Source organism: Pseudochaenichthys georgianus, chromosome 13 (assembly GCF_902827115.2).
Source record: "Pseudochaenichthys georgianus chromosome 13, fPseGeo1.2, whole genome shotgun sequence".
Taxonomy (NCBI): domain Eukaryota; kingdom Metazoa; phylum Chordata; class Actinopteri; order Perciformes; family Channichthyidae; genus Pseudochaenichthys; species Pseudochaenichthys georgianus.
Window position 1 is genome coordinate 39,296,444 of NC_047515.1, and position 27,123 is coordinate 39,323,566.

The 27,123-nt window shown below is 40.6% G+C and overlaps 1 protein-coding gene across 1 annotated transcript in view; it reads right to left on the minus strand.

The window, feature by feature from the left end:
- Positions 1-27,123, minus strand: part of egfem1 (EGF-like and EMI domain containing 1) — an 82,691-nt gene that overhangs the window by 34,600 nt on the left and 20,968 nt on the right. The window contains exons 5-16 of the mRNA XM_034098198.2: positions 20,134-20,256; positions 11,944-12,066; positions 10,740-10,865; positions 10,134-10,256; positions 8,936-9,058; positions 7,545-7,682; positions 6,892-7,014; positions 5,835-5,957; positions 5,490-5,714; positions 4,888-5,016; positions 709-837; positions 157-285 (exon numbers count right to left, since the gene is read on the minus strand). Of these exons, the coding sequence (XP_033954089.1) occupies positions 157-285; positions 709-837; positions 4,888-5,016; positions 5,490-5,714; positions 5,835-5,957; positions 6,892-7,014; positions 7,545-7,682; positions 8,936-9,058; positions 10,134-10,256; positions 10,740-10,865; positions 11,944-12,066; positions 20,134-20,256 (1,614 nt within the window). The remainder of the gene's footprint in view (positions 1-156; positions 286-708; positions 838-4,887; positions 5,017-5,489; positions 5,715-5,834; positions 5,958-6,891; positions 7,015-7,544; positions 7,683-8,935; positions 9,059-10,133; positions 10,257-10,739; positions 10,866-11,943; positions 12,067-20,133; positions 20,257-27,123) is intronic.

A 27,123-nucleotide genomic window follows, 5' to 3' on the forward strand; every position in this document is an offset into this window, starting at 1 on the left:
TTGTATCGTAAATATCAAACTTGATTTGATTTGATTGTATCGTAAATACATGTAACATGGCCCCCTAGTTAAAATTGGTCTAGAACCACCACCTTTTGAACACTTTGATCAGCAGCATTATGCAGTAGGTATTATAATGAGGTCATTGGTACTCACACAGGTGGCAGAGGCGGCCGTACAGTCCCGGAGAGCAGAGGCAGCCCCCGTACAGACGGTGGCAGTGTCCGTTGTTGGGACACTTACACTTTCTCCTGCAGTGCATCCCGAAATGACCCCTGGGACAACCTGTTAACACGAAAAATGCGACTTTAGAACACAATTTTAAAATAAGTTTGAACGATAAGAAAAGGCAAAATTGTGAAACTCAACATTGTGGGTTTTTTCTACGTCTTTCATTTTCTTTTTGTTGCTGTTAGCTTGTTTGTTGACTTTTACATTTAATTGGAGGTTCCTGCTATAAGCCCTGAGCAATTTTCCTATTTTACCTCCAGAATTTTCTTTATCATTAATTGTTGTGATCCTGTTGCTTTGTTTTATTGTGTACATGAATAGAATTTCCAAATAGCGCCATTAATTCATCACTAAGAGACAACCTCTGACAGGGTCGTTAGGAGATATTGCTTCATATATCTATATTTTTAGCACCACCACCTTAGAGCCTGGTTTTTGTTTTCACACCTGTGTGTACCTTTAGGAATGTTTACAAACCGTCCTCGCACAGCAGGCCCTGCACCCCGGGGGGGCACACACACTTCCCGGTCACGGGGTCACACGAGCCTCCGTTCTGGCACCGACACAGACTGTTACAGGCCGGCCCATAGGTCCCCTGGGAGCACGCTGAGAGAGAGAGAAGCATGGGAAAAAGCGTTCATACCAGAACAGTTGCAGTGTCAATTCATGGATTTGGAGGATTTATATGACATTAAAAACAATGACTTTGATTCAAGACGATTCGGAGGATTGATCGTCATATGCCCAATATCTACGACGTTGTTTTTGGCAATGAGGATCTTAAGTCTGCGGATCCTCCAACAGTAAAACATACAATATACGTTGACCATAAAACAATGGTGCAAGTTAAATTGAGGAAAGAACATCATGTTCATTTTAATATTGTGAATTGCGCACATTTCTGTTCAACAGCATTGTACACACTTTACTGTACTTCGTTTTTGTTGTATATTATATATTTCAGGTAAATATTTCTCTATATTTGAATGTTACAATAGATTTTAAAATAGTTCTATTTTTGGTCATTTTCCGATTCAAAATCTCTTACAATGTCGATGGATACACCAAAGCAAATTCCTTCTATGTGTAAAGATTGCCAAGACAAACCTGTTTCTCATTCAGATTGTGATGTAAGAGAGGAGAGCAGCTGGGTAATGCTTCAGTGTTAAGAAGTCAGTCAACACTTCCGGTGTTTCCCCACGCTGCGTGCCCTCCTGACTCCTAATCTCTCTGGCCTTGTTAGCAATTACTGCAAGAACCAGCTGGCTAAAGTGTAACAATCCATCAAGAGAAAGTCTGCTTGAATGCCATGTCACACTTTCCTCACAGCTGTTTTTACGCCACTACACGAGAAGATAAGGAAGTTTAATATAATACATAGTTTATAGCTTTACAAACACTGAAAATACATTTCAACTAAATGAAGAAGCAGGAAATGCTTTGAGTCTGAGATTAAGTTACACATCACTTTTTTAAGATGAAGTGGTGCTCTCTCTCAGTACAACCAAAGTACATGAACAGTACATTGGGTGGGGTTATGGGACATTAATTCTGCTTCATAAAGATGGAATTGATACTGGGGTGTTTCTTATGGCATGTTAAGGCATGTTGAAGTAACATGGAAAACACACAGAGCTGTTTGAATAGCACAAAATACTTTGTATACCAACTGTGAAGGCTACGAGCCTCACAAGCAACCACACATCCTAAAGGTCGGGGGCGCTGAGGCCCTGCGGAGCGTCTCTCAGGCCGAAGCTCTTGGCGGTGTGTCCCAGGTGGAGGTGCTTGATGTGGAAGATGTGTTTGAGCGGAGCGGGGAAGGTGGTTGTTTATTAATTAATTAATGCTCTAGATCAGGGGTGTCAAACTTAAGGCCCGGGGGCCAAATCCGGCCCGCGACTTCATTTCATGTGGCCCGCAAGAGCTCTGAAAGAATGTAATATGTTTACTATACGGTTACATGCCGATTTACAGAAGCACGATGTCCATAAACTACATTTCCCACAATGCATCTTAAATATGCCTTTTTCTTAGAATTTGACTTTTTCTCAGATTTTTTTTTAAATTGTTACTTTTTTGTTTTGATTTTGACTTTTTTTCCAGAATTTTGCTTTTCTTTTTAAATAATTGTGTGACATTCTCACTGAAGAGACTTGCACTTATTTGCCCTTGACTTCTTCTTTCAGACGTAGTTATTTATGAAGTTTTTACCCTATCCGATAATAATCCAATGCAGAGGCAATAAAGTAATATAATACATTATTTTATATTAAATATTTATATATGTATGTTCATATAGTCTTAAAGTTACAACCGGCCCTTTGAGTGCAACCATAATGCTGATGTGGCCCGTGATAAAATTGAGTTTGACACCCCTGCTCTCTGTATAGTAAACTGTATCTGTTTATATTATTATTAATAATACACCTTTTTTTTATGATTTTGTTACCCATCCTAAAAACTGTATATATATCTTGGGTAAATAAAATCCTTATTTTTTACCTGCATCCCTAGTTGTTGCGTACCCTGGTCCTTCATGTGAACATCGGACTCTGGGATATGATTAATTACATATTGGCCTAAATTAGGTTTTAACAAATGTTCCTTGCTAAATAATTGTGTTACATTTTATACAAAATAGCGGTGTGTGTATGTCTACAAAATGTTAGTGACATGTAAACTGTACAAAAGGGACTAAAACACAACATAGTGTAATGTTTATGTACATTCAGAATAACACGCGTATGAATGCATTAGTTTACTCTTTCTTGTTGCTTTAACTTCATATAAGATATCAAAGTGACACTTCAGACAAAGCTGTTTTGTCTCATGTGTTTTTTATTGTAATCTATTTTTACTTAATTCGATTATATTTTTCTGTGTGTTTGGAGCACTTTTGAACTGTGTGTTTCACTTACTCACTCACTTACTTCCCTTATAGACGACTACCGATGCCATTGCCTATTTTCATCTTTGCTTCAGGCATCATCTAATCCTAAATATGCTTCCTACATCCAGACCCATCACTTCCAAGGCATGCGTGTGGATACTGCCACCACCTCAGTTTATTAAAAAGTGACCGATAGCCTCTAACGGACTCCTCTTATGATTACCAGCCTTTCTGGGGTGCAGACAGAGACAGCCATTAATCATGGAGCTGGATGGGAACAATGGAGCCTTGCTTTCTAACCCTGCAGTGGGCATCCTTGGCCTGAGGCGGTGCTCTCGCTGTGGGCCTGGCCTCGCTCCAGACAGATTGATTCCCCCGGTGCTCAGTGTTCAGCAGCCCATAAACAACGCAGCCTCCCACACAGAGAAGCAGACAGCTTTGATGCATGGCCCTGCGTCGCTGCACACAGGGAGCCATCGCACCGCTCTCTAAAACTAGGACACATTGCTACAGGACGTTTACATCTGTGAGGAGACCAGGTCTGTGTGTGTGTAAGTACTGAAGAGGGGTGCAGGAATGAGTCCTAAAACCAAGATATGAGTTAGCATGTCACCACCTTCAGTACCCTTCTTTCAAAATCAACGTGTGGATGAAATAAGATCTAAAACATTTTGATATTTTAACATGTTTTATGACATAAAAGGTCAGTAAATACACCACTGGGGAATGTCCGAAGCTCCTATGTGTCATTATGTGCCGGTTGCTATCAAGGGACTATATGAGAGGTCATCACACCAAACATTAGCCGCCTTTAGCTTAGCAACAGTGATGTGAGGTCATGTGACCCTGATGTAGTTCCTTTATGGCCTAACATTTGCGTTTAACTTCTCGCTACTGCATCTATGCTTCAAACATCAAACAACGGTGTTAATATGTGGAGATTAGTTAGTATTAGTATAATGAATGCGATTTCCACAGAACTTCTTTTCCGCAATTTTCCAAATTCCTCCTCTCTTCCTCCTCTCTGTTCAGGTGTTCCTGATGTCCTCTTGGCTCCGTCTTTACCTAGGTGTTCCAGATCTGCCCTAAAAACCCATATAAAAGGAAGCCTGGAGGAGAAGGATCTCTTTCTTGTTTTGCTGCCAGACACTGCAGAGCTCAGTCGTCCTCAGTTTAGGATTGTACACTTTATTTTGCCCTTGTATTTTTGTGTATTTTGGTCCCCCATTAATGCAAGTCTTAGCAAGAGTGGCTTTTTTTGTATATGGGCTTTATTTTATTACATTTTATTTATGTATTTATTTATTTATGGGCTTTATTTTATTTACATTTTTTATTTTATTTTATTTTATTACATGCAGGCTCATTATAACATACTGCCCCCCTTATCCGAGTATCCGAACCAACTGTTTGAAAACGACATCCTTTTTCTTTCGAAAGCCAACGAGAGCAGCTTTTTTTGAGAAAAGACAGGTGTTAAGATGCAGCTTCAGAGTGAGAGAGTGCTGAGCCTTACAATCACATCTCTTGGCATGGGAAGGAATAAGTGTTGTCCCCGAAATGTCAAAATATTCCTTTGAATAGTCCGAGGACATCATGGATTTTAATGTTTGTGCATACTTCCAGCATTTTGAGAAAACTGGAGAAAGCAAGGTTGCATGGAGTTTAGCCCACTGCCTAACTGCGAGAGAAAAAATGTGTTACAAAGAAAATACATTACGCACAATAAACAGATGTAACTGTGATCGTCTGATGGCTGTACTCACTCTTGTTACAGATGAGCCCTGTCCATCCGGCTGCACACTCACACCGGTCTCCGTTCTCACTACACACTCCGTGATCACAGTCCTCACAGCTCACACTGCAGTCATCCCCGAACGAGCCATCCAGACACACTGAAACAGAAACGGTCCCCTGAGAAAAGGTTTCTGCTTTCATGACTTCCTGGCCCTGAAGACTTCGTGAAACAATAACATCGTTTTCTCACCGGGATGGGGTAGGTACGTTTCAGAAACCGGCTCGAGATACACTTTTTGTTATATTCCATGGAATGCTCTTAACATCCCGATAGCAATGAATATCTGAAGTGCTTTGACAAAAAATACATTAAAAAATGTCATCTGTAGAAGCAGTAATACTGTAAAAAGTACAACCAATCGGATGGCCTACCTGCCTGTCAGCCTTCCATCGGGGCACAAACTTATCTCGTGCCCTCATTGGTCATGTGCGCGTTCGTGTGTGTTGGAGGAGGGGCTCTGTGAGGAAGTGGCAGATTTTCTCCGGTTGTGTATTTTCAAATTCTAGCGATCTCGAGCCGGTTTCTCAAACTTACCTACCCCACCTTTAACTGTCTTGCTTTTTACTGTACCTATGCTGCTGGACAGTCTGAGCTCTCCTCGGCGCCCCCTCTGGATCTCTACTTCCCCGTCACCACCATCATCTTCATCACTAACATAACGGGAGTGTGAGGCCGCTGTGTACTGCAGGAGCTGAGGAACATTGCGAAACAGCAGGTCTGGTAATCTATGGACCTCCAGCTGTTCATCCTCGTCTTCCTCCTCATCCTCTTCATCTTCCAGTTCCCCATACAGAGCTACAGAAGGAAAAAAATACAGTTAAACCGTTTTTTTTTTTAATGGCTGAAACACTTATAGCTTAACACGTCCATACATAACAGTCCGTTCCAAGAAAAGCGAATCAAAATGTCACTCACAAATGCAGGAGTGTTGGTCCTGGTCCAAGCGGAAACCCAGCTCACAAAAACACTCGTAAGTTCCCAGGGTGTTGACACAGTCGTGTTCACAGCCCGAAGTCTCTGCCAGGCACTCGTCAACGTCTGACAGAAAGATATACAAACAAGCAGCTTTAGGGAAGGTACTTGTGTGTATATTTTTATACAATACATCTTGTACTTGGTATTTGTAAAGCGCTTTGAGCATCTGGAAAAGCGCTATAATAAATGTAAGGAATTATTATTATTATTACTACACGACGACTTCACACTGGAAGAATGTGAAGTATAGCAACGCTAGGGACACATATAGGTTGGTTAACAAAGGTATTTAAAACTGCTAAAAATGATTTGGATTGTGAATGTGATAGAAAATATACTGCTAGACAGTCACATGCCAGTAACGTGATTCAGTGCCTACTTGTTCAGAGGGCATACATGAACCAAACATGAAATAGCCCATTAGAAAATTGAGAAGGCACATTGTCAAAGGTGGTTCGATTACAGTAGAAAAGCATTGGCAAATTATCTTACAATACAAATTAAGAAAATGGTCCAAAAAAGTTTGTCATTTCGGTAGTGGCAAGTAAAATGGCAATAAGTGATTCGACTACATTCATCACTACACAAAAGATGAATTACCAGCAAGCTACTGCTTACTGTATTGAAAATGCTAGCACTGCAAACAACACGTGGATATGTGGTAAAGGATAATAATAGAAAAAGCCTTTGTCATTGGTTGGTGGTTGAACAACAGGTTTATATTGATGACGCACAACTTTGATTTGCAAGCGTTGTGCAGATTAGCCTCAGGTGGACTTTTCCTTTTGTTTAGTTATTTTACTTTTGCCTCATTTCTTTTAACTTCTTCTACCAATCTAGCAGTTCCTCTAGATTGTACAGAGTGTGGTCGTTAGTGAGCAAAGTATTCTGTTTTCTGATCTGAAATGTTCTAGAAAAGTGGCATTTCTGAGAAATCAGTTCGTGTAATTTACGTCCTGTCCACAACAACAACAAAACACTCAATCAGGACTCGTACCATCGCAGCCGCAGCCGTCTGCGTTGAGTCTGTGGCCGGCTCTGCAGCTGCACTCGTAGCCGCCCGGGTAGTTTCTGCAGAAGTGACGGCAGCAGGCCCCCCCACCGAGACACTCGTCACTGTCTGAGGGAAGCACGCAGCGGGACAGTTTCAAGTGGATGTAAATCACAGAAAGCAAATGAAGAAACTAGTTGACTTCATATAGTCATTCATTTCCCTTCCTACTTCCTTTTTACACACATATCTACATCCCCTTCACCCGTTAATCCCTCCCTACATCACTTCCTCCATACTTCCCTTCATTCCTCCCTCCCTATATCCTTTCATCCCTTCTTCCATACTTCCCTTCATCCCTCCTTCCTTACACCTCTTCGACCCTTGATCCCTTCCACCCTGGTACCCTTTTCCCATGTATCCCTCCTTCACATTATCCCTAGATCCCTTCATCCCTTCCTTCCTACACTGAAACACGACTGAGATGGATCCCCCCCCCCAAACGAGTCTCCCTGGACTTCGGTTTTTCCTCCAGACCAGCCTAAAAGATGACATCCCTCATCCTTCTTCACCTCTTCCCATTTCCCTCTCAGTCACCACCTGTCATTAATTCTTAAACAGACATATTGTTGTGGTGTGGTCCTTGCTGGTGAACTTACCCACACAGGTCTTCCTGTCCAGGGCCAGCTGGTAGCCGTGGTTACAGGAACACAGCGGTCCGTTGGTGGTGTGTTCGCAGTGATGAGAGCAGCCTCCGTTGATCTTCTCACAGCTGTTCACAATCTCCATCTCAATGCCTGGGGAGGAGAAACACCAAAACATACATTTTAGCGCATTACAAGATACTAAACATACGGAAAATGTTACGGGGAATTTGTGAGAATAATTTATTGTTTGTCCTCGCTACAGATGCAGAAAGGAAATTCCCGTAATTTAAATTACCTTTGAAATGTATTTTATGTGTACTACTTACCTACTACTAACATTCATTTAAAATAGATATTCCTGATGTATTACATGAGAAGTATTATTGCTATCCAATGTGTCCTAAAACTTGATGTTTTTGATTATTTCAGGCATACAAGCTAGAGGGCATCTTACATGCAGCGCACTTATTTATGTCATATTTTATTTATGTCACAATAAAAGGATTACCTTAAAGGTGGGGTAGGTAAGTTTGAGAAACCGGCTCGAGATCGCTAGAATTTGAAAATACACAACCGGAGAAAATCTGCTACTTCCTTACAGAGCCCCTCCTCCAACACACACGAACGCGCACATGACCAAGGAGGGCACGAGATAAATCTGTGCCCCGATGGAAGGCTGACAGGCAGGTAGGCCATCCAGTTATTTTAGCGGCCCGGCTAAACGGATTGGTTGTACTTTTTACAGTATTACGGCTTCTACAGATGACATTTTTTTATGGATTTTTTGTCAAAGCACTTCAGATATTCATTGCTCTCGGGATGTTAAGAGCATTCCATGGAAACAACATAACAAAAAGTGTATCTCGAGCCGGTTTCTGAAACTTACCTACCTCACCTTTAAGTGTCTGTATGTTCTATCTGTTAGTAACAAATTGCCGTACATCAGCAAATTGGATTGTCAGTATGCGAGGAACAAAATACATCGTAAATGTAAGTGCAGTGTGCAAAATATGCTTCACGAAAAAGTAAATCATTGCATGCCATAATGAGTGTTTCGCTTGTTCATATTTATAGATTGGTATTATTTTATGTATTTGTAAACTTTGCATTGCATCCTGCATATATGCTTTCCAGTGTGTTCACTTCTATATATTTAAGATAGGTATGTTTCATGATAAGTTTCAAGGCTTTTATTGGCATGTGTGCATACCTACAGTGTAGATATGACAATGAAAATCACAGGGTCCTCCAACAGTGCAACACAATAAAACAGATTAAATAGTACTAGTTCTAAACTAGTAATACAAATGTAGAAGTTATGAGGTTATTTGCACAAAGAAATGTCTGCAACAGTGTCGCTGGGATGTGTGGAAGTGTTTTCATTTGTTACGGTCTTTACTTACGGTAGCACTGTTTGCCATCGGCACCCAGTTCAAAACCCGGATTACACACACAGCTGAAGGAGCCCAGCGTGTTGACACATCTGTGGGAACACTTGGCACGGCCTGAACCGCACTCATCAATGTCTATAGGAAACACAACAAATATATAACAACAGACTATCTGTTTAGTACTTTCTGATCTCAATATCACACATAAAAGTGTGCATTTGGGAAAGAGTTATTCATGGTTACTCTTATGTCTGAACTGTCTTGGAACAGAGGAATCTACATGTAAACATTCTGAAAATAGTTTCCCTTTAAGCAAGCATTATCCTCCGTTTCAAAACAATGAAGAAAATACTTCCTCCCGCAGGAAGACTCTGTCAGGTCTCGAGTTTCCTTGGCTTCTTCTTTCCCCCATAGGTAAGGAAACATCAGCAAGAATAGTTTCCAACAACAGCCTCTCAAGAATGAATCAGTCTGTTGTAACAGATTTGATTTCAAGCCAAAGTTTAGTGTCGCTGTAATTTATGGAGACATCATAAAAGTCATTGTCTCAGTGTGTGTGTGTGTGTGTGTGTGTGTGTGTGTGTGTGTGTGTGTGTGTGTGTGTGTGTGTGTGTGTGTGTGTGTGTGTGTGTGTGTGTGTGTGTGTGTGTGTGTGTGTGTGTGTGTGTGTGTGTGTGTGTGTGTGTGTGTGTGTGTGTGTGTGTGTGTGTGTGTGTGTGTGTGTGTGTGTGTGTGTGTGTGTGTGTGTGTGTGTGTGTCAGGTTCTATGGGTTTTTTCTGCTTTGGTCAATGTTCTGCCTGAACTTGAGATGCTGTTATTCTTTATTCGTCCTTCAACAGTTGACTTATGTAGACTTTTATTGGATTTTGTTGCGGGTTGAAAATCAAGGCGTCTCTTAAGGCTCACACACATTGATTCCAAATGTCCCCTTTGTGGCTTCCCAGAACAAAGAGAGTGGCTGGCATAATATCTGAATCTTTATCGCCGTTTTCCCACGGCCTCAATGCCTTAATAAATACAGCCAATTGCTTGTTTACCTAAAACGTATCATTACCTTAGAGAAATTGCGCCTCTCAGATGGAACCACTTTATGTTTATTGGCATTTAAACAACTAAGAATCTAAAATGGGAACTAATTAAAGGAATACATTGTTTATTTATTACTTTATTAATATTTCCATGTGTCTCAACAGTGTGTGATCTCCTCACCTTCACAGTTCTTCCCGTCTGCAGCCAGTGTAAAACCAGGTCGGCAGCTGCAGTGAACCCGAGTGTCTTCTGAAAGACACAGCTGGGCGCAGCCTCCATTCCTGTCCGCACAGGGGTCCCTCACTGACACACACACACACACACACACACACACACACACACACACACACACACACACACACACACACACACATACACACACACACACACACACACACACAACAATGAAGTCAGGTCAGCGCAGCAGGATCTTCTCTGACATTTCTGGGTAATTAATGAGCTCTGGATTATCTTGTACATTTGACTCCCTCTCGTGCAGCTTCTTATTCAGAAACATACCCAACTATGTACTGTTATGATATCAATAACAGAAGCATTTTTAAAGTCCAGTAGGAGAAATGTAAATTCCTGCTTTTAAATGTACAGTAACTGTTTCCAAAGCTTCTTCTCAAACTCCTTTCCTCTCCACATCGTCCTACTTCGCACTCAAGTGGTGTTTGCTTTTATTTTGTCCAATTCTAACATCAGAAGCACTTATGAGAGAGATACTCTAATGAACGGTTTGTCCAGTGTTTTCAGATGTTGGATCTCATCTGTTGGACTTACATTCACAGTGTCGCCCGTCTCTCTTCAGCTGGTAGTTCTTCCTACATTCACATTTGTAGTGATTGTTGCCCGTGTCCACACACTTGTGCTCACATCCACCATTCAGGACTGAGCAGGAGTTCACAGCTTAAAAGGACAAGAAACAAAACGTCCTTAATTATAAGCATTAACATACATGGTGAGCACTTGCAGAATTGGCCGCAACTGGAAAACAATGGACGGTGATGGAACATTTACAATAAACTCTCATGGGATATCATTGAAAAAAAGGTTGGCAATCTAAAATAGCTTTCAAACCTCAAACTCTAAAGCCATGTAATGATGGAAAACTCCTGAGTAAAGGGTGAAAACTGGAAAATCATATTTAAGCCAGGTCCAACGGGCACCCCTGGTTACTTCGTAATGATCTTTCCATCCCATTACTCCCGTGATTTAATGATGTGCCAGATGTGAATATCAGCCGGGTGCCTTCTGTGCTATAAACACAGACATGATGACACCGACAGGCTGTAAAACAGAGGGGACGGCTGGCTTCACACAGCGATGACACAATTAGCTGTCCCTGGGCCTCCATCCTCAACCTTTAGCACAAGACTGCAGTAAAAAAAAAAAATGAAGAATTAACCTGTTAAGTCCGAGAGCCCCCGTAGAAAACTTAATATTTAAAAACCTATTAATGTGTCATACCAGATTAACGGGAAGAAACTCAGCTAACTGACAATACGAACCATTTTTACCAAAACAAAACACAAGTCTCATAAGAAGCGTCTAAATCAGTGGTTCCCAACCTGGGGGGCGCCAAAGATCGCAGGGGGGGGCGCCATATAATTGTAACGCAATACATGATCTTTTGTTTTTTTACTTATTGGCCAAGTTACACTCAAAACAGTACACTCATATTCATCATCATATTTGTATAACAAGAATGCATCAATCCTCTTATCTAAGGCAAGAAAGCAGATATGTGTAATTCTTAAAATATTAATTTAATCCTATACGGAGAAATTATCTTCTACAGAAGCCTAATGCTTTTATCAATATTAATAATTATTATAATATATTATTATTATTATTATTATTATTATTATTATATTAATTAATTATTAATATTATTATAATTATTAGTAAAGGAAAAATGCAGAATGTGTGCAGGAGTTCATTTACTTGTTAAGATGTGCAATACATACTCTAGTTTAGCACTTACCAATGCAGGTCCGTGCATCAGAGTGCATGCGGAAGCCCTCGTTGCACTCGCAGTGGTGAGAGCCCGGTGTGTCCACACACGTCTGCTGGCATCCTCCATTCAGCTCCTCACACTCATTGACATCTGAACACACACATACACACACACACACACACACACACACACACACATTACATTACATGTAATTTGTTAGACACTTTTATCCAAAGCGACTTACATACATTCAATACTGTGGACAATCCCCACAGGAGCAATTTGGGGTGAAGTGTCTCATGCTGACTGCAGTGGGACTCGAACGTGCTATCCCCTGATTCGAAGTACACTGAGCCACAGCCTCCAGGTCTCAGATATATACAGAGCCTGTCTCTGATTGGCTGAAACACCAAACAGATCATTGCAGCATTACCCATAATCCCCTCTGTTTCAGCCCTGTTTCCAAAGTGCTGATTCTCTGTCTGTTGCTTTAGATGAAGATAAGGAGCCCCTCCCCACGCCCCTCTGAGAGACATTTGGTTACAAATAACTCAATGGTGCTCTAGAGGAGATTCAGGTGATAAGGGGGGGGGGGGGGGGGTTACCTTGGTTGCTGATTGGCTAATGGTTACACAAGACAACACATCGTTATGACATCATAAAGTGGCCACAATCTGATCAGCTGATTTTCAGACAGGTTTTTATATGAATGGATCAGGACAAAACAACTGAACAATGCCATAAACCCAGAGACTGCATGATAACCAGAACCACTTCAACAGACATTAAGACATGTTAGGAATGCCAGCGTGCGAGGATTTAATTACGAGCATGCGATAGTCATGAACATGGCATCATTCGAAGCCCATATAAATGCTCTCTCTGCTCTGTTAACAATGAAAGATTGAGAGGTTTGGATAATTGCAGGAAATGAAGGTTGAAATGAATGGGAGCTTAAATTGAGCGAAGACATTTATTGCGTCTTTATTAAATCTCACATCCAGCTCTCAGGCGGTCGAATTAAACATCTGCAGCGAGCAAATTAGAGGAAAAATTGAAAGCCCATTTCAAGATTTAAATAGCTGTCGTGGTATTTTTCTCAGTGAGCTGTATTTCTGAGTACGCTGTTTATTTGTTCTCATACTGCCTGTACTGCAGCACCTCGTTTCACCCTCCGTCTGAAACCAGAGCCCAGTCTGCTCTGATTGGTTAGCTGGCCGGCTCTGTTGTGATTGGTCAACTGCTTAGAAATGTCCCGCCCCTTGGCCTATCACGTACAATGTGTTGGAGCAAGTGTTACACAGCGATGTTGAAATGTGACTGAAGTAAAATAAGGAGTCTAATAATATGTTCTGGTTGTGGCGCAGTGGGTTAGTGGTGCGTTGGTGTTCGGATCAGGGGGTCACAGGTTCAAACCCCACTGCAGTCAGCATGTCGTTGTGTCCCTGAGACACTTCACCCCAAGTTGCTCCTGTGGGGATTGCCCACAGTATTGAGTATGTAAGTCGCTTTGGATAAAGGCGTCTAACAAGTAACATGAAATGTTCTGGTTGTCTTGCAATTAAACAACTATACAAATTATTGTTATTAGTTTTAAGTTACACGACAACACTGACACAATAGAAGAAGAAAAAAACATGTGTAATGTGTAAACTTCACCACAACAACTTTAAAGTCCAGACATTACCAGTTCAAGAGGAAATACAGAGAATTATTTTATTGAGGTACAGGGATGGGGAGGGTGTTTGTGTGTGTGTATATGTGTGAGTATGTAGGTGTGTATATGTATATGTACATATATGTATATATGTGTGTGTATGTATGTGTGTATGTACATATGTGTGTACATGTATATATGTCAATCAACAGGTAAAGCAGATTAATAATAATAATAATAACAATAATAATTAATAATAATGATAATTATTGCAGATTATAGATTATAAATACATCATTTAAGGACAAGGGGGTGAGATTAAATAAGTTATACTTCTTCTCACTCCTTTTTGAACACTAGATGTGGCACTGTTTATGTTGCTAATGCTGTTGTTGTTGTTGTTGTTGTTGTTGTTGTAAATGTATTTTTTTTGTTTTGATCTCTCTTACATGACTATGCACTGCAAAAAAAAAATTGTTTTGTAATTGTTTATTTTACTTGTTCGAAATAAAATGTATCAATCAATCAATTTGAATAAGGTTGAAAATGCACCTTATTTTGAAAGGTTCTTGTGCCTTTGACCAATACTTTAATTTCCCACTGTACATGTGTATAATGTCTTTGGGTTGAATAATGAATGGCTTATCACGCAGTTCGTGCAGTAGCAAGCGTGTAATCAAATTCCTCCACAGAATTGCATATGTTTGCACGTGAGCTCATGTTCCACGGAGACAGAAGCTGGAGGAGAACATACCTGAACAATTTACTCAAGGACAAGCAGGATTTACAACACATCTGGACAACACATCATCACACGTCCTCCCCAGCCTCCTCCCGCTTGTCATCTCTGACTCGAACTAGTGATGATTGAGTAGATGTTTGAGAAAAAAAGTGCCATTTCCCTTCTTTTTTTTTTGGAGAAGAGGCGGGGTTAAAAACGAAGCATGTGGTTCAGTTTAATTCACCTTCATTTAGGCTCCCTTAGAGGTCAAAGAACTTCCTAAATTGTACAACTATAAGATGTTTGTGTGTGTGTATGTTTAGGCACTCTCAACGCCATGGGAAAACCTGTCTGCAAAATTATGTCCAGACTATTTTAATTAGCTTGTTTCCAATAATGGCAGCTAAATAACCCTTCTCATTCCCTGCACATACTTGTGATTAGGTTTAATAATAGTCTGCAAAATGGATTTAGACATCTGGCCGAGCACTGAAACAAACACATGCAGGATCACGTGTTCATGAAGCGGCGCTGTTGTGCTTTAACACATTGGCAGCGATTGCAGAGGTTGCCTAACACGCAAAACAATGGACTCCTGGGGGAGGTTTGTCAAGGTTAATATACTTAGTTAGTTAGTCTCCTCATGTGAGAGGATTTCAATAGGGGACACACAATGGCTGCTTTTCAACCGAGGAGAGAGGGAGCGGTGGTGTCGGAGGTCGAGGGGCACGAGGTCTGAATGGTGTATCGCGTGACAGCGTCTGAGCTGCTGAGCGAGCATCTACTGCCAGACAATGTCGCCGACTAAACATTTGGGAGCGCTGCCGAAAGCAACGAACAGGTGGTGTTCAGAAAGAGCACCACGGGAGATGAGTTTACTCCGCACGATGATTTAGGAGAAAGTATTTGAATGGGACAGGATTTAAAGTGATTTAAATCGGTTTGCTTAAGTATGATCAAATGGTTGTATACAAATACCTATTTCTGGTCATTAGAATCATCAGACAAATGAGAAGGAATTGGCTAAAAGATAATAACGTCGTAAACCCACGATGGAATAACTTATAACTTTGACATCTGTAATGGAGAAAACAACTATGAGCATTAGAAACCAATTTCATATCTTTGAGGAAAGGTGAGAAAAATGGGTCAAGTGTAGAACAATATATATATTTAAGCAATAGCTCACGACAGGCCGTGGAATATGCTCATTATATCACAGCTAAGGGGCGTGGTTCGTCCCCACGCGAAGCGGATACCAACGTATACCAAGTATACCAACGGTATACTGTTTTTCTCAGACGCGGAGGGATACTGATTTGTTGTGAAAAGTAACTTACAATTCTACCCGTGGTATACGCTCAGTATATCACGGCTAAGAACCAATCAGATTGCTTGATTTGACTTGTCCGTTTTATAAATAAGAATGTATACCTGAGTATTAATAATGTATCTATTCTTTTATTATTTCTTTTTGGATTTGTCATCTGTTATGTAGTTAATCTATGTACCTAGATGTGTTTATTTTGTTATGTATGCTTTGTGAATATTTTCTTAAAATGCTAATTAAAATTAAAATAAAACAATTATTGTTTAGAGATACTACTCAATTGACTTTAAATGTCAAGGGGAAAGATCCTACACATCTCTCACTTTTTAGAAAACGTTAAAAGCTCCACAAATATTTTATCATTCGCAGATATACTTATGTTTTGATACTGAGCACAAGACGTTTTTTACACAAAATGTATTATTTTCTTCTTTTCTAAGGTTACATTGTTCTGTTGTCTTACATAATAAACTCACATGTGTCAAACTCAAGGCCCGGGGGCCAAATCAGGCCCTTGGTGGATTTAATTTTGGCCCGCAGGATAATTTCTAATTACTATTAGATCTGGCCCGCTGGTATATTCCACGCACACCTTCCCTCCATCCTGAGGGTCTCCTCCGCTCAGAGCCTGAGCCCAAACATTGATGACCTTGCACCCGAGATGAGATGCCAAGTATCTGAGCTAGCATCACAGAGCAGCACACTGAGTTCAATGGATGTTTCCTTCTGCCCTTTCTCTCTCACGACAACAGGGCATGTTTGGTTTGTTCTTTGAGGGGAAATGTTTTTTTGAAGCTGTTGTTGGCCTGTGGAGAAATGTACTCATAAGAAATGACTCTGGAGAAGCTGCAGATAGAGCCATAAGAAATGAATGCAACTGATTATTTAATGTTTAATGTTGTTTTTATAGGCAATCATTTAAGCTTTGTTAGTTCCAGGTTTAATATGTGCAACAAGTTCATTTCAATACGTTTTGCAATAAACATTGAACCAGTCCGGCCCTCGACTAGCACCCATTTTTTTATTTTGGCCCACTGTGTATTTGAGTTTGACGCCCCTGCTGTAAGTGCTGTTATTTATTTTCTACTGTGTATATTTGCATTGCAGGTAATCAAAAAAGTAATCAGGTTACATTACTTTTACATTTTGATAAGTTACTATTAATTGTAATGGAATACATGTTTACAGGAACCCTCCAAACCCTGCATATGTAGGATTTTATAATACGTTAAAGTCCCACATTTAAATGAATGTAATGGCCCTCAAGATTCTGCAGAAAGGTCATATCATTTGAATTCTGTAGCCTAAGTTGCCTAAGCCCGACTTAACCGTCTAGACTTCAGGTTGCAAAGCGCTGAACCCATGAGCGTTACTTTGTTAGAACAAGTGGTGGGGACAATTTATACAGATTTAACATCAGCGTAGCAGAAGACACAATATGTCCCTCCCCATGGTGTTGAACCTCGAGCAGCTGCATGATAAACCAATGCATAGACCTCTGGACCACCAGCGTGTTTTAAAAAAAATGAACGCCCAAATATAGGTCTTGCTGTGATGTGATTTGGAGTGAATTTGCACCTTTATGCACACAACGAGAGAACGTGACATAAGTATAAAATAAGAAAATGCATAAATATGAAATAAATACAGGAATACAAAAATACAAGAATAAATAAACGTGAAAAAAACTAAAATAAATACATAAATGTGGAAATAAATAAATATACACAAGAAAAAATAAATAAATGTATAAATAGAAAAATACAAGAACACACATTAAATATCTTTAATGTATTTCTACACTTATTTTCACTTGCATTCATGTATTTATTAATGTATGTGTCTGTGCGTGTTTCACAACAGCACCGGGAATTCCCAGCGTATTCATGTTCTGTAAAAACTGTAAAGCCTCCAGAGACAAAAGTACAATTCGTGATATTGGGCTACATAAATAAACTTTGATTGACTTTGATTGATGGACTTAGCGCAAGAAGTACACTTCACTTCAGAGCCCTCAAGAGCCAGATATAAATGTTTATTAGCGTCAAAAACTGTGTTGCTGTTAAAGGTTTTGCTACTACCTAAAACTCAGTAACAGGAGTGTAAGGGATTTTTAACAAGTTTGAGATCTTGCAGGGGGGTCCGGAGAGATCCTCCCCCAGAATATATTTTCTTTCTTTTAACATTAGCATTATGGTAATCTCTGAGAAGAAAATAAAGCAAAAAGACAAAATGTACTTCAGGCAAACAGGCCATACAACATTGCCGCAAGCATGTTTTTGCGTTATTTTAGAGTCAGTAGAGGAAGGAGGAATTATTTTAATTTGACATTACCTTTATTACCTGTTAAGCCCCACAGATCCGCGGACGGGGGCATTAACATTTAACAAACTATGTGTCATACCCACCTAACGGGAAGAAACTCAGCTAACTGACGATACGAACCATTTTTACCGAAACAAAACACAAGTCTAACAAGAAGCGTCTAAATGAGCCCTGAGCGGAAAAATGCTAACGCACTTACCACAGAACTCACGGTAGAAATACTTTATTACTTATCTAATCTGCTCAAACAAGGTATCAGATTAAAGCTGAGATTCCACAGATTCTAGAGGTATAAGTATCATCACGACCAAAACTCGTGGCAGCTCAGGCAAACCCAGACAACACACAGCGTAGCTTTACTGAGCCAAAACGGCAAATATGTTTCTGATCAAAAGTTGTGTTCAATGGCATTAAAACGAGAAAAACGCTGCTGAAGGTTAATCCATAGGTTAATCCAATGTTTCTGTGTCACTTTGAAATTATTACTGATAATCCATCATTCCATTTTTGTCAAAAACGTAGATTTCATATTAGCTGCTATTAGCTGCTATTAGAGCTACAACCCAGCTTCCAGTTTTGGGCTAGTGCGCATCACTCTCACTCCTCAATGGAAACGTGTAGATGGATTTAGGAACTTCCCCTCGATTCTATTGGCTCTAACGATTCAAAAGAGATGTCAATCATCAAAATTAACCAAGGGGGGCCAGAGATATGGCAAATCTACCTAAATCTCTCTAAAAAGGTCAAATTCCACTTGTTTTGCATCAATCTTGATACAGGGTACTTATTATATGTTAGATTCCTAAAGCTTTTAGTCTACTATCCCATCATTCAAGGGTGGTTTTCACAATAAGTAATGGGGGGGGGTTTTGGACAGAAAACCATAATTTACATTTTTTTACTGTGTTCAATCTGAATTTACTTTAAAATAAAAAACATCTATATTGATTCTGACTTTTCTACATCCAACTCACAGGTTTATCGTTGCTTTGAGACAAAAGATGATTAATTTACCCCTTTTAGAAGTGAAAATATATTCATTTGTTCTGGGAAGGTCCTGAAAAACAGGCTTGGGGCTTAACAGGTGCTGCTGCACAGCGGGAGCAATGTCTTTTTTTAAACGTTATATCAAAAGTTGACTTACATGACCAAATTGTACATCTTGACATTAAACCAGTGTTCTTCTTTATCACATTTCTTTGTGCACGCTATTTTCAGAACATTTACAAGTTATACTTTTAAAAAGTGGTTCGGACACAATTGGCCATTTCAAAAAGAGTCCCCAGCGCAAATGATGCCAAGGTCTGAACCTACACACACAGCAAAGCTTTCTAGTAAGCTTCTTTTCTCCGTTTGGACGTCTCATTTATCTGAAATATGCTGAGTTGGTGTTGGGCACTGAAGCCCATTTGTTCTTTAGAGATACAGGTGTGAACAAGTGCCCTGACCTTTAACCTTTAGGACAGGATGTTGACACTCCGTAATGATTTAAAGTCCGAGAGCTGACCAGGGGAGAAGGCAAACGGAAGTAACATCAGCAGCTGTCAGGTTCTTCTTTTACTGGCTTTCGTGTGATTTGTGTGTGTGGTCGTATTGATGGGGAAAGAGAGCCAGTTTAAGAGGAAATATACGTGTTGTTATAACCCTTTACATAGGCAAAACTATTTGTGAAAATTAATGAATTGCTATTTTTGTATGTATCACTACTAAAATGATTTCCCCACTTACGCACTCACATTCGATATATTATTGAACCCATGTTACATTTAAGTTTCACCCATTTATACACCCATATTGCACTGTTTTACACCACTCATAGTACATCCATATTACACTTATATTACACCCTTGTTCAAATGTATCACCCCATATTTCACCCATGGATTAAACAGATATTTTAATAATCTTTATAAAATGTTTTGATTTGTAGAAATGTTTAAAATGGCGTCCCTTCACCTCTTGACTCTTTAATTGTTCACATGGATCAAATCCAATATGTTTCAACATTCTCTTCACTGAGCTCAGATTAGCCATTTTCCTATAACAGTCTGTCTGTGTTTGTAGACATCCTCTACTTCCAGGTTCAAGGTTCAAGGCTTCAAGGCTTTTATTGGTCTTTTATTTTACTTTAGCTAGAGTGTAGTTATGACGATGAAAATCTTAGGTCACCGATGTGCGTCTTACCGTGACACGCTCTGCCATCCGGCCCCAGTCGGCTGCCTTCAGGACACTTGCAGTAGAAGCTGCCGATGGTGTTGCAGCAGAATCCCTCACAGCCGCCTTCATCCCGCTCACATTCATTAACATCTGAAAGATTAAAATCGCAGATTTATTATTTAACAAAACAGAAATACTTCCTGTCCCTTTTCAGCTAATCTGAGAGATACAGCAGACGTATCTTCCTACATGCTCAGCAACTTCGTTCATAAAACTGAGATTGAGGATTCTCTCTCCACTCTGCAGACTCTTCTACCTTAAAACTTCATCATATCAGCTCCAAAAGGACTCTTAACAGCACTCATGGATTTCCCATTTCCTCCCATGTTCTGAGTGTAAAACTTTTTCCAGCTCGGTTCCTTTTTTCAACTGCTGCTATTATCACAGTATGTTTTCCACGAGGCTGCAAAGTGGCTAATCCCTTTTGCAGATACAGTGTTGGATGGTTGACTGAGCAAAAAAAGCAGATGGTGACAGAGAGAGACATGGATTGGCTTCCCTGGACCCCCCCCTGTCAAAGAAGAAGACCAAGGTAACAGAGTGGAAAGGGGATCTGTTATAATTCTTAGTAGCTTAGCAATTTGTAATAGTTTGTTTATCTTTGAATAACAGGACATGTCAGAAGCTTGGAGAGACATTTCGGAAAGGATAAGACAAGAGGCAGCTGGAAGAAGAGAGTACAGTAACAGGACATATCAAGGTCTGCCTTTATATTAAGGACAACAGATTGTTACTCTGTTAAAGGGGCCATATTTCAGTATGTACACTGTAAAATGTTTGGCTGTAAAATTACAGTCAATTACTGGCTACTAGTTGCATGGATTTCACAGTAATTGACTGTAGGTTGTTATGCCGTGTTATGCATGCCCTCCAAAAAGGAAATGATACCGTTTCCAAACCTAATGGTGCCGTACAAATCATTGAAATGTCTGTGAGTTTTGTCTTTACGCTGTGCACGTTCCCGCGAGGTGCAGCAGCCATGCATAACACGGCGCATGTGAACTGCCCCCCCCCCCCGTTGACAGTTCACGAGCATGCTCCCCCCCCCCCCCTCTTCAGAGTTGTGTAAAGGCCGACGGGTAATTCTGGATTTTGACGGAAGTTTTACGATCCTGTCAGCGAAAAAGTCTAGCGCAACCTCTGGTGTAGTGTCTCTACTACATGTCTCCAAGCTTTAATGTTCAAAAAGCTCTTTATTTTTCTCACACTGCCTGTGCTGCAGCACCTCTTTTCACCCTCTGTCTGAAACCAGAGCCCAGTCTGCTCTGATTGGTTAGCTGGCCGGCTCTAGTGATTGGTCAATCGCTTAGAGATGTCCTGCCCCTTAGCCTATCACGTACAATGTGTTGAAAAGCTAGCCAAAAGAGCGCTAGCCAAGAGAAGTGCGAGCGTAGTGATGTCATTATGTTACAGAAGTAAACAAAGGAGTCCAATGGAGGCTTGAGAGAAACTCTTTAGTCTTTGCAGAACATTTACATTACAAAAAACCTACAGAATAAGGGAAAACAGGAAAGGGAAAACTGCAAAAGGCACAATAGGGCCTCTTACAGTAAATTCCCCCACCAATGTATTTGCTTTCATAAACAAGGAAGTGTGTGTGGTTCTTACTAAGCTTTTAATTACGTTTTTCATATTTGTTTAGACTTCACGTGAAGCAGTATTTATTTCCCATTGTCTCAATCCCCTGGGTAAGTATGAAGGTTAATCTAAGGCACATACAGTTTAATGGACTGCTAACAGGTTAAAGCCAACATACTGTAGATGAGCTCCGAAGTGCCTCTGGTTAAACACCTGAAAACAATTCATGTGTTAAGTCTCCTCAGAGGAGAATTGCCAGTATTCTCATGTTGGTCCATTCAGGGGATGTCAGATTTGTCTCCACTGTATTTTATCTGCAGGAAGACACTTGGGGAGAATGGATATCTTAGCCAGTATTATAAACAGACCCTATTGCTCACACAAAATGCATCCGCCTCCATGTGTAAACTTGTACGAAAACACAGACGTCCCATAGTTCAAAATTGTCTCCAGCTGACCATGTGAGAAACATTATCGATTCCCATCGTTTCATTTCACAAGATGCAAAGCACAGAAGTTTGGACGAGTGGTGCTGTTTTATGAAAAGCACATGTTTTTTCAGTAAATCTCCCCCGTGGAGAAGATGAGATATGAACACATTTCTTACAAAAGGGGAAACGAACCACCTGAGATTGAAATAAAAAAAGCTCACAGAACAAATGTCTCTTTTATGGTTGTTATTAAAGTTTATTATTAAAGTCGTTTCTTTCCGGATCTACCGTCCATATCGACGACCACCGTCTACAGCAGGTTATGCAGCAGCAATGTTAGTGAGAAGGACGGCAAAGAAGCACCATTAATACTGCAACAATGGTGGCTGTCGTTTAATATTTAAATAGAATTGTTGGTAAAAGTGCCCTGAAAATAATCTGTAGATTCCTGCAGGACCTCAGAAACTAAGGATGGGTCGCCATGTGTGTTTAACCGGCCACACCCACACTTGGTTTCTAAGGGCAGGCAGATGTATCAGGCTCATCTGTGGAGGCACACTTTGTATCGGGAATTAACGTCATATATTTGCCCGATTATTTTACATTTAGGTTCAGCTTTGCTTGTAACAAACTAGTTCCTCCACCTAATGTGTTATATTTAAAAGTATTCAATAGGATTTAAATGCAAAACCACTTTTTAATACACATTTTTTCCTCAGCAACGGATAATAAAATAACAGGATGACATAATTCACTGCTTCATCTCCCTGCCAGTGCCTTGGTCTTTACTCACACAGTAGTCCATCGTTCAGCATGTTTACGATTGCTCGCTGTGCGTCTAAGTAAACTTCTGTCTAACCCTTAAAGATGTGCACACACTGAGCCACAGCCTCCTCCACACACACACACACACACACACACACACACACACACACACACACACACACACACACACACACACACACACACACACACACACACACACACACACACACACACACACACACACACACACACACACACACACACACAGAGAAACACCCCCTTACTTTACTCTAGGGATGTGACATGGCCCCTTAACCTCAGGACTCTCCCCCTCACACACCCCCACTTTGATCCCACAGCTTATGCAGAGTCTTAATGAGCTCTGCATATCAGCTCAGGGTCATTTACAATCATCGTCATCATCAACATGCCGAGCACAGATTCATGCGGGCCCTGTCAGAGCATTGAGGGACTTTATAGGTTTATATGTAACATTACAAAGACAGAAAGTCACATGCATCTCAAAGGGCAGGGATGGGAGGGTAACTTTAAAATGTATACAATTACTAGTGACCTGTACAAAATATAATCAGTAACCTAACCTGAGTATGAGTATATAAAGAGAAAGTATTCTGATTACTTTTTTTTACCCTTTGATTATCTCAAGAGTGTTTAATGCAAGACAATGGGAGCTTAGAAAAGAAGAAACAAAGATATCTAGGATCAAAACTGTGTCCTCTAACAAAGTAGTAGCTACTAACCAAAGTTGTAAATAGTAAAGTACCATCCTTGCTTACAAAATGTAGCGGCGTAAAGTGTAAAATAGCATGAAAACAGTAAATCCACCACTGGTAGTCTACAAACTGCACTGCAATAATTTGGTCAGTTTCCTAAATAAAACCCTGGCTTTAAATGTAGCCTCGAAGAAAACGTGTTAGCCAAACCTCAAAGAAAAACAGTTTCCTCGTATCGATTTCCAAATGTTGCTATTTTTGACTTTGTGGCTTGGCTTGTCACGAAAGTCATCAGTCGTACTCTGGCCAAACGTGACGGCCATCAAGTGAGGACGAATGTATAAAAGTGCTTTAACATGTTAAACAGAGCAGCCGTAGTGCAAAGACTCTTGGACCAAACCTTTAGGAAAAGATGTATCGTTTCAGAGACTCAGGGAATTGAGATGAAGAGGGATTTCAATATAACTACATTTACCGAACATGTAGTCAAAAGAGTAAGATGAGGGAACAAAACATATTAATATCATAAAATAGAGTTAAAACCAGCCAATTATCAGTTTTCTTCATGTCTAGAAATAACAAACGAATTAAAACTCAATGCAAATATCATTAAATATGCCAGCTTCGTAGGACCGGAAAGCCGGAGTTTTCCCTGAAGTTACCCGGCTAAGCGAAAATCCTGCTTCGTAGTATAGCCCCCAGGTCTTGGCTGCTGTAAGGGCATCCAGTTTTCTTTGTTTGCTTCCTGATATTCATAATTACATATAATCCCTTATTCCCCAAGCCTGCAACAGAACACAACAAGTGTGTTTCAGAGGGTTAAACGATGGGTGAAGAAGACATACATGTGTTTCCAAAATGTACAGAAGAATATCTCTGGGTTGAGGTAAGTGGTGTGTCATCTCTCCCGTCAGTTATGAAGATTGATCATCCAGATTGATAGGTTAGGGTTCAGAGGCCACACGAGGGAGTCAGCACTGGTGAACATCGAGGAGAAGGCAGCAGGTATCTGGCTATCAGGGGACTTGGATCCAAAAGGAGGGGCACGCTGCTTTAAGACATCTCTGATAAACTACGAGTGGCTTATTTAAACCATAAGTGCCGGCTGACAAGGTGTTGCTTTTTGGGGTTTCCATGATATGTTCTGAAACATGTATTCTTAAAAGGAAGAGGTGAATGAGAGAGAAGTTTCCTTGAGCATCTTCTCTAAATAAATGAAGATACATTTGTGTTGGACGCATTAAGAGAAGGCCCAACTCTTGGAGGATAAAAGCTGTAGTTGGCGTAAAGAAGTGGAATTCTTTGCCGAATGATTTAAAGGTCCCATGTCATGGCCATTTCTACTGATCATTGAGGTCTACTAGAATAGATTATATTGTGCAATTTTTCAAACTCACATTGGTTTCTCAAACAGCATCTCTGTATAGCATGTGTATTCACTCTCTGTCAGAAACGGGGCTTGTTGGAGCTCCTGCCCCCCCCTCCCCCCTCTGAGCCCAGTGGCCGTCTGCGAGACAGCGAGACACAGCAAAACCCAGCCCGAAACCAGCTCGAGCACACACACCCGCAGCCTGGCTGGGAGTTTGTGTGTGTGCTCAGGCTGAGTTCCGCGGTGTCTCGCTGGCTCGCCGACCCCTCACCAGTGAGCCAGCTCACACTGTCCGCTCCTCCTTCTTGCGGGGACCAAAATCTGTTTACACAGTCACGTGTGGGGACTCGCCTCCCTTATGGGGACGAATTGGAGGTCCCCGTGGGGGGGATCATTAATGTTAGGGTGAAGACTTGGTTAGGGTTAGGGTTAGGGTTAGGGTTAGGGTTAGGCATGTGTTGGTTATGGTTAAGGTTATGTCTCCAGGAAGTGCATGTAAGTCAATGTAATGTTCCCTGAAGTGATGTATACATGGTGTGTGTGTGTGTGTGTGTGTGTGTGTGTGTGTGTGTGTGTGTGTGTGTGTGTGTGTGTGTGTGTGTGTGTGTGTGTGTGTGTGTGTGTGTGTGTGTGTGTGTGTGTGTGTGTGTGTGTGTGTGTGTGTGTGTGTGTGTGTGTGTGTGTGTGTGTGTGTGAAACGGCTCCGCGGGCGTCAATATACAGTACACCCAAAGAAACACACCCAATAAGAAAACAAGAGGAAAAGAGAAATGTCCAACGAGGCGTTCTGGGGCAGCAGACAGGTCTTCTCTGTGTTAGAGTTGTACTCGCTACAGGGTGCACTTTGAGGGTTTGTGACTCTGCAGACGGTTTACATGCAGAACAACCTTCATAACACACAAGGGGACGGGTGATCACCGGAAAAGCATGACATGGGACCTTTAAAGGGCTGTAAGAAAATTGTTATGTTTAAAAAATGGGTACCACTGTGACCGGTTGCTTGCTAAATAGTGAGCCCACATTTATCTGGACTGCTAAGCCTTATATTGGCTACTTATTGTAGCTTACTTCGTCTCCTTCATCAGCCAGCATCCTTGGTATCTGTTGCTCACTGAGTTGATTCTCGCTAAGTAGCCAATATAAGGCTTAGTCATCTTGCCAAATAGTGAGCCTGTGTTGACGTATGAAAACTATGTTAGATCTGGTTTATAAATGGTTCCTTTATGAATCCTTTATAAGGGTAGTCTTATCGTAAAGTGGTACCAAAACATGTATAAACAAAGTGTAATTAGACAGTATGAAGTTGAATTTTGATTGTGTTCTGATTTTATGTTTCAGTATTTGTAAGCAACTGTGACTGAAAGAATATTGCTTTTATTTAACTTTTTTATGGTTATTTCATTTTTAGGGTTAGGGTTTAACCAGTATAAGGGAACATGTTTTGTAATTTGTACATGTTTTGTTTTAAAATAACTGCCATGTGTGGAATAAATAAATAAAAGCTCCTATATTGACATTGACCAGAGACTTATCGAAATGATTGCATGCATGCAGTCTGTTTGCGTGCGCGAGGCCTGTGTAAAACATCCGAATGCACAGCAGCTGAACCGAGGCCGAAACGTTCTTCTTGACGCCAACATGTGCCAAAAGTAACACTGTTCAGATTCAAAAAGGATGTGTTTCCGTGAACGCAGCCCCTCCACTGTGGGTTTGTGTTGTGAGAGACAGCAGGGGGGTGTTTACAGGTACATGTGTAATGAGATACACTCAGTTAATAAAGCACTCAGGGTTCACAGTGAGCATCTGAGAGGTGTTGTTCTGCACGAGGGGAAGGTTTATCACGGGGCACACCTGGAACTTTTTAGGATTTATTCTATTTAAATCAAATCAAATCAAGTTTTATTTATATAGCACATTTAGAAACGATGTATGGTCGAGCCAAAGTGCTGTAAATATAATAAAATTAGCCTATAGAGACACTTTACAGCAAATACAACAGCACAGATTTAGGGTTGGTGAGTAACTGATTACATATAACCGGATTACGTGATGAGGATACAAGTGTGAATCTCTGCCTACT